Source organism: Myzus persicae, unplaced genomic scaffold (genome assembly GCF_001856785.1).
Source record: "Myzus persicae strain clone G006 unplaced genomic scaffold, MPER_G0061.0, whole genome shotgun sequence".
Lineage (NCBI taxonomy): Eukaryota > Metazoa > Arthropoda > Insecta > Hemiptera > Aphididae > Myzus > Myzus persicae.
The window spans coordinates 723233-741352 of NW_019100913.1; the positions used below are offsets into that span (position 1 = coordinate 723233).

General features: G+C 27.5%; 4 protein-coding genes and 1 long non-coding RNA gene across 8 annotated transcripts; 4 read left to right on the forward strand and 1 right to left on the reverse strand.

Annotated features, from left to right (window-relative positions):
• Positions 1 to 4031: 4031 nt before the first annotated feature.
• Positions 4032 to 4474, forward strand: LOC111026753 (kelch-like protein 2; the record flags this gene model as incomplete). Its single annotated transcript, XM_022304883.1, has 2 exons — positions 4032 to 4137; positions 4219 to 4474. Coding segments are annotated over 2 exons (225 nt in total), but the record flags the coding sequence as incomplete, so codon positions are not given.
• A 5178-nt stretch (positions 4475 to 9652) lies between these two features.
• Positions 9653 to 10057, forward strand: LOC111026754. The gene has a single exon (XM_022304884.1). The coding sequence runs from the start codon at positions 9653 to 9655 to the stop codon at positions 10055 to 10057; it is 405 nt and encodes a 134-aa protein (XP_022160576.1).
• Positions 10058 to 13301: 3244 nt separating this feature from the next.
• Positions 13302 to 13806, forward strand: LOC111026773. The gene has a single exon (XM_022304909.1). It carries the CDS (start codon positions 13473 to 13475, stop codon positions 13776 to 13778), a length of 306 nt encoding a protein of 101 aa, XP_022160601.1. The 5' UTR covers positions 13302 to 13472; the 3' UTR covers positions 13779 to 13806.
• A 31-nt stretch (positions 13807 to 13837) lies between these two features.
• On the forward strand, positions 13838 to 15507 carry LOC111026774. Its single transcript, XM_022304910.1, has 6 exons — positions 13838 to 13935; positions 14054 to 14279; positions 14362 to 14571; positions 14664 to 14792; positions 14855 to 15313; positions 15390 to 15507. Exons 1-6 carry the CDS (start codon positions 13915 to 13917, stop codon positions 15503 to 15505), a joined length of 1161 nt encoding a protein of 386 aa, XP_022160602.1. The 5' UTR covers positions 13838 to 13914; the 3' UTR covers positions 15506 to 15507.
• On the reverse strand, positions 15070 to 17540 carry LOC111026775. 4 transcript variants are annotated; one of them, XR_002603734.1, is made up of 4 exons: positions 16405 to 17540; positions 15580 to 15738; positions 15281 to 15512; positions 15070 to 15183 (listed from the first exon to the last, which is right to left on the reverse strand). It is a non-coding gene; the product is annotated as an uncharacterized LOC111026775 (long non-coding RNA). The 4 variants fall into 4 exon arrangements; XR_002603733.1 differs by having other exon boundaries at positions 16397 to 17540; XR_002603735.1 differs by lacking the exon at positions 16405 to 17540 and adding an exon at positions 15889 to 16358.
• Positions 17541 to 18120: the final 580 nt, after the last annotated feature.

Here is an 18120-nt window from a genome sequence, read left to right on the forward strand (position 1 = left end):
GTGTGTCCGAAGGTCGTTTGATCGAAAGTCATGCGGTCTGAGATCGATAAAAAAGTAAAACGGGATCGAAAGTATATTATGAATAAATAAATGTGTTACATTAAAATATTCAAACCTTTTCAAATAACTTTTCTTTTTTTCATTCTAGTGGATTTATTATTATAATAAACATTACACTAATATAATCATTTTTTTAATTATTATATTACCGTCAATGTATAAAAGTAATGCTGAACGCTATCTACGTGTCCTACCATAATATAACAACAATATTATAACCTGACATGAGTACGCATGACTATGATTGTATACAATATTAATGGGATCATTTCTCGCTGACTTGTTTGATACCACGTATCTATATTGGATTTAGACGTTGTAGTTTATGCACATGACCGATGCAGTTACGACACTGCAATATGGCGTGTGATCCGCTGGGATTAGTAGTTTAAAACTATAATAATGGATTTTTTTTATTACGTGCACATTTTATTAATTTTGAATGAAGTGCATTGGAACTTTCAGTAACAATACGTACTAAATATGAAAATCGTAAAAGCATCAAAAAATAAAAACGACAATATTTTTTGTTACAAATTACTAAGTATACTATTACGATTTGGTTACATGAAATAATTTCAAACCCCTCTTTCATTTTTAATAATATTTCCCTCATTTATCAATTAGAAATCATCACCAGAACATAATAATAACATAAAAACGTCAACGTTATGTGCGAGGGCCGTCATTCTAAGAAATCATCATACATTATATTATATACAATATACATAAACTAGTAAATTATTATATTATACAATATAGGTCCCCCCAAATGTCTTCTGCTAATTCGGTCTAATCGTCCGAAACAAAATCACCGTCTGCAGTGGCTGTTTGAAAATATATCATCGAAACGCGTTAAAGTGTTATTAACTCGCAAATAAGTCATCGGTGTCATAAGAAAAAAAATGCCACTAGAACTTTCTCTCAGATGTTCTAGAAATATATACATTTATACGTGAGTAATATACTAATATGACGTTTGTTTCTCGTTTTAAATATACAATTTAACGGTTTTAATGTTTTAATTAAATCTTTTAGTACAAAAACAATCAAACAATATTCTAATAAAGTGGTCATTTTCATATTTTAATTTGATACAAATATACAATTACCGTAGTCTGAAAATGTGAGTGGAAAATAATAAAATCAAGAAATTATTAACAATTTATTATTAAATTCTCCTTTCAGTGAAAATAAAAAATTCCCAATAGTTTTTCATGAGCGCCAGAAAAAAGAAACAAAAAATTATGAAAAAATGATATTTTTACAAAAAATTGGTTTTTAACAAAATCAATTTTTGTTTTTGGTGTAACTTTAAAATAATTACCGTAGATATAATAAATATTCACTAAATGTTTATATTTGCATTTTCTATGCAACATACAAATTTTTTAGAAAATATTTTGACTAGTGTTGAACTCTTTATGGCCATATGCAATTATCAATCAATATTAGTTTCTTTTTATTAATGTCGATATAGATTGTTATTTTTTTCTGTTATCAACAAACTTGATAATTTAATAATACGCTTGTTTTAATGTGTAATTAGCAAGTGATGGGTTTTTACCGCGAGCTCCATTATGGTATAAATTAGTTTTTTTGAATTATGTATCCGAAAAACTAGTCTCGTTTAAAATTGTATTTGGTTGTGCTTTTTCCACTCTCAACACTTTGATATCATTCCAAAATAGTTTTTTTCTCCGTCATAATTTATAGAAAAATTTTCTTATTACATTCTGTAATGTTTTTATGTCATAAAAATCAGAATACCCCAATTCTTAAACCTTAAATGGGTTTCCTGATTTTTGATAGTTTGAATTTATGATAGGTACTATTATTAGACATGGTATTGTGTTGGCGAATAAACAGGCCCAGATTTTAAGGATTTTAAATTTGTTTTTCTATGACAGAATGTGTCTTCTTCATTTTGAGTATGTCCGACTACTAAAAACTTGTGATTGATCGTATCAATATACATATTTGTTGTTGAATACAAATATATTGATGTTATTATTGTTATTAGATTAAGTTGTGTTTATCAAGATGTTGGTTATGATAATATAAAATCTATGATAGTGTAAATCGAGTAATCTGAATTTAACATGTTATTTATAATATTAATAGTATGCTTCTTAATATTATTTTAATAATAATAGTATATGTGATTCATGCTATTTTTAGAATTATAAAATTATATTCTCGTAATTGAAGATAAGGATTACTTATACGTCTTATACCTACTATGTCCAAGTTACTGACCACTTTTAACAATCCTAATATACACTAGGTTAAATACAAATTGTAAAACTATGCAATAAACTAATACAATGTGCCGTTGTGCTGTACATAATATTGTGTCAAATGAATNGGTGACGTATCACCTAGATCCCCGTCATATTAGATCCCCATGGTCATCTAGCTCCCCTGTGGTCAACTAGATCACCTGTGGTCAACTAGATCTTCGTGAGTCAATTAGTTCCCCGGTCAACTAAATCCCCTTTGGCCATCTAGATCTATATAACGGTCTTTAAGATCACCAAATTTATATTTTCCCCTAAAGATCTAGTTGATCTCAAAATTAGTGATCTAATTGACCAATATAGGAACAGTTAATTATATAAATAGCATAATTAAAATGAATTACATTATATATTATAATTTATTTATATTTTACTACATTATACTATATTATCCAATATCCATTCATTATACTTAAACTAAAATTAATACCTAATAATAATTTATATACAAATACCTATGTAAAATAGCATTTTTTTTTGATGAAATCAAAAATATCCTTTAATCACATACCATTATAATAATATCTATTCATACGAGTTACATAACAGCTAGAATAGGCGCTCAAACAATTGAAAAATTTTAAATTACAACGGTTTACATAGGTATTATATTACAAATATAAGAAGTTTGAATTTATATTTGACTATCTGATTATTAATTGTTTTTAAATGAAGACAAGACAAGACATCTCCAATTAATACAATTTGTCGATGATTAGTAATGCCAAATTGTCTGTTGAAGTTGTATATGACCTCAAAACCAAAAAATAAAACGTAAGAGTTATGTCTAATTATTCATAAAATATATATATACAATAATAATAATAATACAATAATACATAGTTTAGTAAATAAAAATAATTAAAGACTTATATTATACTAAGAAATTGTAATAGGTAATATTAATAATTATTGTTCAATAACCTATTGGGTTTTTTTTTACCACAATAACAGGTACCTACACAATTTGTTTATTGTTTAAAATTTGAATTTTTGAAATTTTAGACTAATGCAACAATAATATAATATAATATTATAATACATTGATAAAATGTTTCAATGATCTATACAAATTATTTTACAGATAAGTAGCTGAAAACATACAGGACATGAGTGAAACCTGCAGTGATGTGGCTAGCTGTTTTAACACAAGGAGCAAATGTTTAAGTCTACCCACCTACATTTTTGATATTTAGTTGTTATTCAAAAATTAATAACGAATAAAATTAATAAGCCAGGCAGACAATTGAAATTTTCAAAAATTGTTAATATTAGAATTGTTCTTATAATTATAATAAATAATATCAAAACTTTAAAATTATCAATAATGATATATTATATAATAGGTGTACTATAAAAAAGGTGGGCAAGTGGGTGTCGCTCCTCTGTACAGTAGGTTACAAGTGGGTCACTGTCATGGATGGTGATCAATTTGAATTCAAATATATAAAACCATTAAATACGAAAAACGATTCTGAGTGAAGACCTGATCTGTCAACCTATGATATTATTAAGTAGGTAGGTGTATTTGATAATTTTATTGTGGTTAAAGTATTTAATTTATTTTACCATTGTCCATTATAGGGATTGGTAGGTACCTACAGGCTACAACAGCAGGTTAAATTCATTTTTGGCAAAAATAATACATTTGAAAATGTCATTGTGTGTTGAAAATATAATAATATCAAAGGTACTCTAAAAAGCGTTGAAGCATACAGACCAAGTACAGGAAATATGACTAGTATTGCAGACATGCAATCACCTCAAGAAAGGTCAGGTAAATTACTTGAAGAATATTTAAAAATTATTTTATTTACATTTTTAAATGCACTGAAGTAAAATTGAAGTTTTAATATAGGAGTAGTTGCATTAGAGGGTTTGTTGTATGTTGTCAGTGAAAGATATGAAGATGATTATTTGGATTCTGTAGAAGTGTACAGTACTACAGTCCCATCACCTATACCTGGGCCATTCTAGGAGCATTAATGAATGCACCATGGGATTTTGCGGGAGTGCTAATAGTAGCCATTAATAGGCTAATTATACCTAATTTTTAAAATGTGTTAGCCTACATGGTTTTTTTTTTTGTAGTTACAACATGTGTATTTTGTATTTTGTACCATAATAAATTAATTGTTTTTCTATTAATTTTACATTTATTGAATGTTTTATTAAAAGGTAATTGTACAATATAAGTTGACTAATAATAAAATAAACAAGGTTTAATATGTATTAAATAGTATAGGTACTTATATGTAAAAAAAGTGTAAAACAATATTATTATATACCTGCTTTTTTCTCTTTGTTTTCAAGATCCCAGTCACTATGTTAGTACGATTTGTCGAGCACCCATTTAATTTAATTATAGACATTTTATAATAGGTATCTAACAACTTACGACTATTATCCAGAAATACTTACCAGAAAGATTTATTGTTTTTTATATTGTATAGGTAATTTATTATGTTTATTTTTAATGCATAATACTGTTATATTGATTAATAAGTATGTTTTGATTCAAAATTTAAATTCAAATTGTATGAATACTGAATTTAATATATATAAATGATAAACAGAAAGAAAAGCCATGAACAATATTATAATATGTTAATGATCTAAATCTACATTAAAAACTTTCATAAAATTGATAATTGTATATTATTTTGTATCAAATATATTTTGGAACGTTTTTAGACTGTACTTAAAACTCTTATATTAGCCCATAAGAGGAAATTTAGTTTACCTACCTAATAACTAGAGAATGACTATACCATCATATTATATAGATAGAGTATAGGTAGGTTAGTTAAAAAGTATTCCAAACAGAAATGATTAAAAGTCATTAAATTACTTGAATTAGAATTAATTTAATATCTGCTAAAAGTTAAAACCAAGATAGACAAGTAATTAACAATGCAGTTTAAAAGTAACTTCTTTACAAAAAATATTATTTAAACTTTGTTACCTATATAATATAATAATATGCCCATACGATTTATACATAAGATTAATACTCAAGACATATTTAGGTATTCAGTATAAATATAGTATAAATGTATAATGGACATATATAGATATAATAACCTATACCTAAGGTTTTTTTATAAAACAATCAATTTTATTCCGATTATTTTTACCAAATTGAATGTATTTTAAACATTTAAAGTTTGAACTATTGTTATGTATGCCTAAGTGGTGTACCTTACAGTTTATACAATATGATAAATATATAATTTGCCTACCTACCAGCTTAGTAGGCACTTATAACATTGTTTAACTGCATATCATAAATCTATTACATTTTTGAAAATTATATTGAAAAGGTTGTATGTTATATATTGCATTAAATTTTCACGCATTTTTACTCAACAAATAAAATTTTATTAATATTTAAAGAAAAAAAAACTAAAAAAATTGAAAACTGACAATGTCCGTAAACAGCTCAAAAAGAGTCAAATTATTTTCAAAATTTTATCGTGTATAGAAAATGCTGATAAAAACATTCAGTGAAGTTTTCAAGTATCTACAGTCATACGATTTTTAATTACAACAAAATGAGAAAATCGTTACATGAGAAATCGAGTGAATATCAATTGTTGTAAAAATATGAATTTCAAACGCTCATAAAAATTTAATTTAATTTTCTTGTAGACATTTTTTTTTTTGATAAAGGTAGACAAACTTATGAGGAATCTTATATTACATTTTCAAATTTAAGATTTAAAAAGAAAAATTTTTATGAATTCTCAACTCAAAATAATTGCTAATTTTCGTGATAATTCCGTATTTTGTCAAGATTTGAACTTTAAATGCTTATAAATAAAAACTGTGACTAAGGATTTTTAATTTTTTTCATCTGCCTTTGAAACAATATACTATAGTATAGGAGTCTTCTATTAAATTTATAAGCTTTTTTAACCAATAAATAAAATTTTATTGATATTTATAGAAAAAAAAACTAAAAAAAATTGAAACTGAAAATGTCCGTAAACAACTCAAAATAAGTCAAAATATTTGTTAAATGTTATTATGGTGTAAGTATAGAAAATGCTAATATAAACATTGAGTCAAAGTTTCATATACCTACGGTCATTTGTTTAAGAGTTGCACCAAAAATCAAAATCGATTTTTTCGAAAACAGATTTTGTGTAAAAATTCCCGTTGTTCCTTAAATTTTCTTTTGTTTTTCACGGCGCTTTTGAAAACTACTGGAAAAATTTTACTTTTGACACCCCCAATGTACCAACTAGATTCACTTTCCTATCAGAAAAGATAGGTACTGTTGAATAATATCCAAGCACTTTTACTGTCCTAAAAGGTGATGACAGACACAAAAAAAAAATAAAAATAAAAACACATCATTGTAAAATCAATACATTCATCGCTCCGCTCAGAATCTAAAATGTATTGTACTAATGTTTAATTATTCCAAGAATATTTGATGTGACTCTGTGGTCCCAAAGTATTATAATAGATAAAATTATAACACAAACATTGTGAAGAAGGATACCAATAAAATAAATTTCTGGTTTATTAAGCTAGCTATATTATACATTTTGAGTACCTATGCAGGGAAAAAATGTGTGTAGGTTAGGTTTTGTTAGGTATTTTATTATAAAGGTGATTTATACATACATTTATTTACCAAGTCTAAATATCACTGTACACTGGTATCCACAATATAAAATAAATACATTAAACGAATCTATACACATAGTTCGTCAAAAATAGTAACAATATTGTGATATTTTCATACTAATATAACTTATAAGTGACATATTAAATCAATTATACAAATATTCTACAGTTTTTGCCCCTACTTGACCTCCCCCCCCCCAAACAAAAAACATTTTCTATGTGGCCTGGTAATGATCTGAATGGACTGCAAACATTTTGGCACCAACAAAAAAAAGTTGAAATGATGCCCCTGAATATAACAAGTAGAAATAATAATACTAAAATCTACTAAAAATACAATGATATGCACATAAATAGGTACATAAGTATTTTTTATTATACAATACTTATATGTGCTACATTAGAATATAAACATGGGTATGATATAAATTTCAAGTGTCTACGGTTATTCGTTTTTGAATTATTATATATATTATATTAATATAATAGCTTATTAATCATTATATTAATTAATTTTCTAAAAAAAAAATATAAAAACTTTTGCTCTAAATATTATTAAAATTCCTATACTTAATATGTATAAAAAATATAATTGTTCATGTTTCACTAAAAAATGAGCGAAATTCCGATATGTTCCTTCACATGAAAAAGTAACTACCCTAAGTCCCTGTTAAGTTACTGAAAATTGAACGAAATCACTGGAAATAGTTCATTTGAACGCTTGAGCACTGCCGCTAACCTATTATCTCCGTTCTACACCTACGGAAGGTCGGAAATTACTAATATAAAATAACAACTCATAAGAACAATTAATTTCTTCCCCATTATTCTGGCAATCCGGTGTTATATATTAATATATTATTATAAATACAATCCATTTTGAGAAAAGTTGCAATCACTTAATGGATTTTGGTAAATTACTATGTATACGGGCATTTATAAACTATATTATTTAACAGTTAATCACTTATCAGTTATTACTTGATACTTATTAGTTATAACTAGTATTAGCTACGTATTAAATATTAATTATTATTTATTAATGTCCACTTAATTACATGAAAACTTGTGTTTGGTCCCGATTTTGAGATTATTCAGGATAACTTTTATTGTATCAAAATATGATATCTGTAACACAGAATAATTAATTTTATTATTATACGAGTATCTGTTTTAAGCATATTATAAATTATAATATAATATATCTATACGGTTATAACTTATAATCGATAAACTAAATTGATAACTGTGTAATTGAAAAAAAATAAAAATTGTGGCGGTACAGAATATTTCGTTGTATTGTATTCTCTAATTTAATCTATATATAATAAAGATATTAATACTTAATACTGTGGGCAAAAAATAATTTCAGGCCATGTATTAATGTAAATATTATGAAAAAAAATAAAAATGTTATAATCATTAGGTACATAGATAAGTACATTTTAAAATATTTTGATGGTTTTTTAGCTATAAATAGGCATAAGAAAATATCGATTTTTATTAGTTTTTTAAAAAATTACTGTCGACAAAAATTTCATGTTATATCAAAAAGCTTAAAAACCTAATACAAGGTTCCTCATAAGTTTTTAATAATACCTACTGGAATTAAAATTAAAAGTTGAGCGTAATTCCAGAAATATTTTTTACGAAGTTAAAAGTTCTCTGAAGTTTGACGAATTAGGATTATTCAAGCTTGAAATAACATTTTTGATCTTTTGTTTTAATTCAAAATCGGATAATCGTAACTAGATACTTTAAATTTTTACCAAATGTTTATAGTAGCATTTTCATTACATGCTATAATTTGTGTTGTTTCTTTTTGAGCTATTTCCTTGACATGTTTATATTTAAAACATTTTTCTATACTTAATTAATATCATTAAAACATTAAAACATTTCACTAGTTATTAACACAATAATAAGTGTAAATAACAACAATTCACTATTAATATTCATAGTATACAGGCGCGGATCCAAGGGGGGGGCCAAGGGGCCATGGCCCCCCCCGTAGACTGGTGGATTTTCTATTATATCTATTTTCGGCAGCCGATAAAATGTATTGTTTTGCCGATAGCGTTTCTTCGAATTTGGTTTTAATTATTGAAGCATTAGATAAAATATCTGAATGGAACGATCTTGAAACGTCCTCAAAAGCGTCTATTCTAATAAAATCATTGTCAAGTGCGGAATTTATTTTAACATTAAATCTTATGTCCGATATGTTTTCAATAACTGCACCAATAAGTAGAATTTTGCAATCAAAAAGTCAAGATAAATTTTCGGCTTCTACATTAATAAATAATGTACTTAGTGTTTTAAAAGAAAAACGGAAAAACAGCGTTGAAAATTTTAATTTAATTTTTAATAATAGTAAACAATGCTTGGAAAAAATAGGAATTTTCGACGATATTAAAATCCCAAGAATAACAAAACAAATGACTAAAAGAGCTAATCCACCAACTAAAAATCCAGAAGATTATTTTCGTATCGTTTTGTTTATTCCATTTTTAGATGACTTAATTACCGACCTTGAGTACAGATTCGATAAAAAATCAGTGTCAGTGTTTGATTTAGATATAATTTTGCCAACGTTTATTCATAATAAAGACGTTTTTAATAACCAAAAAGAAATCCAAAATAAAATTAACAATATGATGGCACAATTTTGTGAATTAATATCTATTAATTTGAACTTATCGGAAGACCTCGTAAAAAAATATTTCGAAGGAGAGCTTCAATTGTGGCATACATATTGGACAAATGAAAAAGAAATTCCAAAAACATCATTAGAAGCTTTTGAAAGATGTGATTCCGAAACCTTTCCAATTATTTATAATTGTTTTCTCATACTCCTGACATTACCAGCCACTTCAGCAACTGCGGAACGAAATTTTTCTTCTCTTCGCCGACTAAAAACTTGGATGCGATCAAGAATATCCGAAGAACGCTTAAATGGACTTGCATTACTTAACTGTTATAGAAATATTAGTATTGACTGTGAAGAAGTAATTGACGAATTTGCCAAATCTAAAAGACGAATGGATTTTGTTCTGTGATCATTTTTTAATATTTATTATATTTTATTATTAATTATTATTTATTATATATTACGTGTCATTATTAATTAAACAATTTATATTACTTATCTAATTATTTAAAAGACGAAAGGATTTTGTTCAGTGATCATTTATTATTAATTATCTAATAATTTTATATATTTTATTGTACTGATAAACTGGTATTTAAATAATAATATTTATCTATTAGCTTACATGGTATGTACAATGTTTTTATAATACTTAGGCCGAAATTGTATTTAAGATGGCCCCCCCCGTAAATATGTTTTAGATCCGCGCCTGATAGTATAATAAAATTGTATAATAATTAATAAATGCAATGTTTTCAGTAGGTAAACATTAAACCAATACCTACCTACTATAATACAAATACCTGTGGTTATTAAAAGGTATAGTTATGTATATTTAAAAATCTTCAATTTTGTGTTTTTTCTTTAAACACAACTCCTACACTATAATATAATATGTTATTGTGATACCAGTTTAAACTCTGGTATATTGATCCAAGTATATGATACTATTGCAGGAGGTAACAATTTATAACCTGACCTCCAAATAACAACGGTTACCTATCTCTTATGCACAACCTATCACTAATTTATTTCAATTTATTTAGTTAATAGGCTATATTATATCATGACGAAGTGTCGAAGTAAGTTTGGTAAGGATCGATAATTTAAAACAAGGTTCCACGTAAATAGGTTGTACCTATATAAATTATTTTACTCACAATAATATCATCAAATATACTTGGTAATATCAATATATCATTGGCTGACTCTGCTTTTAGAATCGTTTTTCTTATACAATGATATTATGTCATTGAATTCAAATTTAACACCATCCATTATAGTGACCCACTTGTAACCTACTGTACAGCAGAGCATACCCACTTGCCCCCTTTTTATATGTTTATTATGCTATACATAAAGTTATAAAAAAAAATTAATTTAATTAATAAGACATGTAAAAACCTGGAATACGGACTAAATGGTTATTGCCTATTGGATTATTATTGTTTTCGTGGCAAATCTAGCAAAAATACATGGTAAAATTTTTTTTATTCAATCGTATACCTAGTTTAAGTTAATTTTTAGTCATGCTTTTTTTCTACTTTTTCCAAACAATTGTATCCTTTTTATATTATTAATACTGCTATAAAATCTGAGCCCTACTTATCACTTACACAGACACGAAACAATTAAAAATACGCAGAAACTAAAATAATTACAGAGAAAAAAAATTCTAGTTTCCCGTAAATCAGTAAATCCGAAGCTTTAAAATACTTATTAAGTTGTAATAGGTATCTTAATTCGTTCAATAAATATTAAATACTAAATGACAAATGACTGAATATCTTAGAAGTTAAATTTGTAGTATTCTGGTATTCAGTATTCAAGAATCAAGATAGCTACACATTTTTCCAGATTAATAATATTATTAAATTTTGTTAGATTTTAATAACCCTCATTATTCCATCGTTCGTCAATCATTACAGTTATGTATGTTACGAGTGATTGATGCCGTATAGTATGCGTTATTAGTGGTTTATAATATTTTCAAAATAAATTATAAAACACGATAATTTAATTAAATGGAGAAAGTTATTCGTGAGATTGGTGGTTCGAGAGGCACAGGACTTAAATACAAAGACGACGATGGATATACTTATTGGAAAAATCGACAATGTCGAATGCACTTTACTATTCGTTGTGCATCCTGGAGAGCTGGGTAAATTTAATAATTTTAAACAATCACCTATATTTCATTATAAAAAATTACCCACCTTTCTTTTCTTTACATTAAAATATTTAAAGATTTAGAAGTCATAAATTCGATTTAAGAATTTTTTTGTCTTTTCACCTCATTGTCATCCAGGCTACTGCAGGTATAGATTTAAAATAATGAAATTTTGCTGACCATGGTTAGTACTGCAGTGATCTTGCTGTACTATAGTAGATTTTATTCTAAATGGTTGTGTTATTAAGTAATAGTGTATACCATAGGTATTATGTAATTTAGTAATTTATTAGTAGTAGAGGAACCTATATATGTTTATATTTTAAATATTATTTTCTTTTTTAGTTGTCGTGCAAAAGGCAAAGTTTTTAATAGCGACACTTCGAAAGTTTTTTTGACGACAGGCCACGAAACTCATCCAGAAAATCAATTGGCATTAAATAGATTCAAAAATATTTGTAATCAACGGGCACAGGCTGAACAAATACCACTTCGTGTCATTTATAACGAAGTAAGTTACCTATATATTTATCATAATTACAAACACCAATTATATAGCAAGGTAGTTAATTGAAAAGTATTATTATACGATATTTTTTTTAACTTGTTTTCATACATAAGTGTTTTGTCCTGAAAATGTAGGTATGAAATGTAAATATTATGGCGTGATCTTTAATAGGTATGCATTTAAGATGATGTAAGCGTACTGTTTATTTTCTCTCTGGCCCACGTGCAAAATAGAGAAGAGGCATTCACATAAAATAATTTTTTTTTTTATGTTTTTGAGTTATCTTGATTAAAATCACACATCCCAAAAATTATAGAGAATAAGTGTATGACAAATATTTGCCCAAATATATTGTCTCAAAAATCAAAACAATTCAATAAGTATAACCATTTAAATGTTATGCCTATTTTTCAGTAAAATAATAATAAAATATAAAATAGACATTATAATTTTTTTGTCACGTCTGCACCGAAAGTTTAGTTTTTGATGACAGTTGAAGCGGAAAGTGACCTTTTCGGGCGGTAAAGTGGAAATCCCAAAATGTGGTCATTTGAAGCGCAATTGGTAAACTCCCTAAGCAGACACTGATCGATTAACGCAGAGGTTTGACATAAAATAGTTGTGGCTCGTAAGGGAAGGCAATTTTCAAAAAGCTCACTTTCCGCCCTTGCCAGTTGCTACACAATATTAAATATACTATAGTAATAATAGGTTATTCAAAAATCATAAAAAAATGGTTTTCCATGACTTTTTATATACGTTGCACGTCAGTCTGTGAGAGAAAACAAATATTGCGCTATACATCCTATTGATAATTTGTGTTTATTTAATGCTTCTGATTTATTTAACGATATAATATAGTAAATAAATTATACTATATATGTCACCTAGTATACATTTAATATTTTTATAATTAATTAATATTTGTAAACAGAGGACACAGAATGATCAAATTTCTCTCCGTCTCATCTACAATTAAGTATATGAATAATATTGTTACTAAATATTAAATCAAAAAGTAAAATTTATTGACTCACTTTATGTATAAACATACCTATTAAGAGTTTTACATAATTTCTATATACAAAACACTAAAATATTTTTTTTTGGTAAATACATTTGTACATTAAATTTTTAAATTTGAATATGAAAATACATTTTAAGACATGCGGTATGGCAGATTTTGTAAATGTTCATGTCGGTTCATTTGTCTCACTGCATAGAACAATGCGCAGACATAGGCGTCAAATTCATCCAGTCACTCCTCAGTCTATGACTGAATTCCACTTACAATTAACAGGAGAATATGCGCACTTGTCTATGTTACAAAATGAAACAATATACTCTGGCATTGTTGGTGCAACTCCAGAAGAAGGAACCACTTTACTTTTCATTTTGCCTGGAATCAAAAAGTATATAACTATAAAATATAATAAACTTCATTTCAAATAAATAATAATTACCTATAGGCACTGTCTTATTATACAATTAATTTAGTTTACTTAGGACTGGTTCAACTTTTTTGTTGGATGGCACATTTTCTAGTTCACCAAGTTTTGGAAACGAATGCCACCAATTATATGTCATAATGGGCATAACATTTAATACTGTAAGTTTTGTATGTAATTTGTAAATAAATACTATTAAATTATAAAATAACTGTTTTACTAATTAGATTATTTTAAGTTATTTTTTTTAAAATCTATTTATAAAAATATTTTTTTCAGGGATTTCCTATAGGTTTTGCATTGATGTCGAGGAAAACGGAAAGGGCATACACGGCGCTTTTCAATAAGGTTTTAAGTATAGTACCAGAGTGGCAACCTCAAACCATAATAGTTGATTTTGAAAGGGCAGCTATTGCTGCTATAAGAACAATATTTCCAAATACCACTATTAGAGGCTGTTGGTTTCATTCCTCCCAAGCGGTATGGAGAAAAGTTGCAAACATAGGTAAGATTACTCTAAAATCTGAATTTTGTAATTAATAATAAATGAAATGTATAGTCAATTAATAACACTGGTTAATATTTAGGATTGATTGAAATATGTAGTAACCATCGAGGAGCCTATGACACTGTGCATATGTTGATGGCATTGCCTTTGCTGCCGACAAATAGTATAGCTGAAGGTTTTGAAACTGTAAGGGCATACAATATTGAGAATGTGCAATCATTGATTAGCAATAATAATGATTACAATTTTACATTATTATTTGAATATTATAGATCAACATGGCTTGCAGGTCTGTAAAATACAAAATAATAGTTTTAATATAATATTTCTTGTTCATACAACTAAACAAATTTATAACTAACCCTACACCATTGACAATAGGAATAAACGCAGATATATTGTCGGTGAGTGACACCGTTTGGCGTACTAACAATGTGATGGAAGTAAGTCACCAACATCTCCAAATGCACATGCAAAATCGGCACAATCCTGAGCCATGGGTGTTTTTGAGTAATTATATTTTTATTTATTTAACACTAGAAAAGGAATATATCAGTATTTTATATTTACAGAGGGGCTAATTACTTACTCAAATGGTGTTTTGAACGATTATAATGAGGCTACTGATGGTGGTCAAGTAAGACAACCTCAACGGCAAGTTTGGATAGATCAGCAAAGGAATTTAGATAGATCCTTGAGGCTGCTTACAGAACAACGCTACTCAATGTTGGAGTTTTTAATATGCGCTAGGCATTCAACACCAACTTTTGGTGTAATACGGCCTCAACACCAAGCTATTGTAGTACCTGCTGCTGTCTTTCCACAAGCTCCATTACCACTCCCCGTTGATCAGCAGGACATACAACCTCAAGCTATTCCTGTGCTCCCTGCTAATGCTTTACTACAGGCACCATTACAAGAAGAACCAGCTTTATTACCACTGCACGATGATCAGCATCAGGAACTGATTCGTGAAGAAATAATGAGAAGGATTTTACCACGTAGACCAGCAGTGCACGTTCCTCGAGATCGTATGATTTTTCATTATAATATTACTGATACAGATTTCCAATAAAATATACTAATAAATAAATCACTTGTCTTTAGTTTTTTATAATCTTGATGCCGATGCAGATTATTCAGATGAAGATGTGTCTACCGAACAGTCTGCGAACAGTCCATCAGTTATTTACATTGAACGTGCAGATTTGACAAGTAAGTAGTAATTATCTGAAATTTGTTTCTAGGTAAAGTAATTGATTAAAAATAATGATGTTTTATTATTTTAAAGTTATACCAATAGAAGAGGAAACGTGTTACATATGTTTGTACAGTCCACCAACAGTGGTAGCGTATCCATGCCTACACCAAGGCCTATGTGGAGCTTGTCATGAAAGTTATTCAAGGATGCCTCCGAATGAGCATAGGCCATATTACCGCTGTCCACTTTGTAGAGCTGGAATAGAAATCTACTATATATTAACTTGAAAATTATAATTAATTATTTATCTTATCAATTAAATATCAACTAGCCATGAACCTACTTTCACTTTTTATTTTTTAACAAATTAAACAAAATTAAACTAATTTTCTTGGTATGACATACATTTCAATTTAACTTGGGTTTTGACTGTTTTGAGTAAGTTTAACACATTTTCTTGATATATCATATTAATATAAGTAACATATTATAGGTAGGTATACTGCAAGTACCTACATTGAAATTAAAATTGTTACCAATTATGTGTTCATTATCAATTGTGATTATAATCAGATGTGATTAAATATAATTTACAAATACTTTACAAGTCTAAACTACCATATTTATTTATAGAAAATACTACTCAGTCTATATATCTACTATACTGTATCACTGTTACTACTTACTACAAGTTACAACAGTCCACTAGTCAACCTAATAATAGTTATTAAGAAGTTTTTAGTTAAATTATAGTAATTATTAGGTATTAAAATTAAAATGCAAAACTTACTTTTGAAATGACTGAAATAAAGGATTACAGTCTACAAGTAGACATTACAATATAATAGGTAGTATTTAGCAGTAAGTTTCCGTTATAGAAGATTATGTTATAATTTACAATAGGCTTATTTACCTACTTACATGTCGCATTGTCACCATTTTATTTCTTATGGACAGATGAGACCAGCACGTTGAAGGTTTGAAAGTTCACGTTTTGTTAAAAAGGAACTACTTAAATTGTTTCTTCTTCCTAGTTCCCGTTAAAGAACATTTTTCGTACCTCAATCAATTTAAAATTGTATTAAAATAATAAGAAAAAAATAATTAGGTTCTGTTTTTAAAATGTAGTTTGTTTATATAATCCAATATAGGACCAATAAGAACACCCAGACTGACTTGACATTTTGCGAACATAGTCAATATCATCATAAGAGAGTAGTCTACAGTCGTGGTCAATGAGACCATTATAATTTGTCGAAACTAATGTTTCATGAAATCATGAATATGACCAAACTTACTTCGACACTTCGTCATGATATAATATAATATATAGCCTATAAATAAATTGAAATAAATTAGTGATAGGTTGTGCATAAGAGATAACGGTTGTTATTTGGAGGTAAGGTTATAAATTGTTACCTCCAACCAGTGGCGTATATAGAAATATTTGTTGGGGTGGGCTATAATAGATAGAAACTAGCAAGTGATATACTACTTAGAAGCTACTGTCTACTATAGATTTAAAAGTTTCTATAAATATATTCGTATTTGTTATTTTTCAACAGACTATGAAATATCATAACTTTTAATAGTACCTAATAAAATATATTGTTGTTCTATTTAAAAAGACTGTAATTTTGGGGTGGACTGCAGCCCACTATGTCCACCCCCTATATACGCCACTGCCTCCAACAGTCCAACGTATATTCATCGGTTTCCGATGAAAACAGTTGGAAATAAACGATGGATCTTCGCAGGAAAGAATTTTCCGTTTAGTAGTTAGTAGGTCACTTACCACTCGACTAAATTACTGGCATAGTCTGAACTAGCCTTTAGAGAAAAAAACAATACGTTTAGTACTTTAGTATAAAATAAGTTTAATATAATATTTTATAATGTTATTTTAAATTACCGCCACAGAAGGGGTATCTAGTAGATCAAGGGAGATCTAAACGCCAAATGGGTAATTTAGATCCCCAACTACGATGGTGTCAACTAGTTCCCTATGGTTATTTAGATCCCCTGTCAATTAGATCCCGTTGTGTCATTTAGATCACGGGGATCTATTTGGACGGGGATCTAGGTGTCCGTTCACCCAATAAACTAATACAATGTGCCGTTGTGCTGTACATAATATTGTGTCAAATGAATCAGGAATAGCGTCACAACTCAAAAAATAAAAATAATTTTGAGTTGTGATACTATTCTTTCAGCAGTGATTATTTGCAAATACCTACATTTCAGTTAGAAATTTACTAAAATGTTTTTTTTTTTTTATATCAAAGATAATATGAAAATGTAATCTTAGATTCCCCTTAAGTTTAAGTACATTTAACAAAAAAAAGTTCACTTGAAAATCAAATTAATATTTTACGAGAGTTTGAAGGCTAGACATCGGATATTCACTCGTAAATTAACAAATTCTTATATATAACGATTTTCCAATTTTGTTTTTATTCAAAAAATTATAACTTGATACCTACTTGAAATCGTCATAAAATGTTTATTTTATTATTTACTTTACATGAACAGTTTATGAACAGTTTACGAACATTATCAATTTTCAATTGTTTCAGTTTTTTTTTGTAAATGTCAATAAAATTGTATTGGTTCGGTCAAAACGATTGAAACATTACC

Bases quoted from the DNA above. Each gene is read 5' to 3' on its own strand.
- LOC111026754 (XM_022304884.1), top strand. From the start codon at position 9,653: ATGATGGCACAATTTTGTGAATTAATATCTATTAATTTGAACTTATCG.
- LOC111026773 (XM_022304909.1), top strand. From the start codon at position 13,473: ATGAAAATACATTTTAAGACATGCGGTATGGCAGATTTTGTAAATGTT.
- LOC111026774 (XM_022304910.1), top strand. From the start codon at position 13,915: ATGGGCATAACATTTAATACT. The intron at 14,280-14,361 runs GTAAGATTACTC...GTTAATATTTAG, and splicing joins GAGAAAAGTTGCAAACATAG to GATTGATTGAAATATGTAGT. The intron at 15,314-15,389 runs GTATGATTTTTC...ACTTGTCTTTAG, and splicing joins AGTGCACGTTCCTCGAGATC to TTTTTTATAATCTTGATGCC.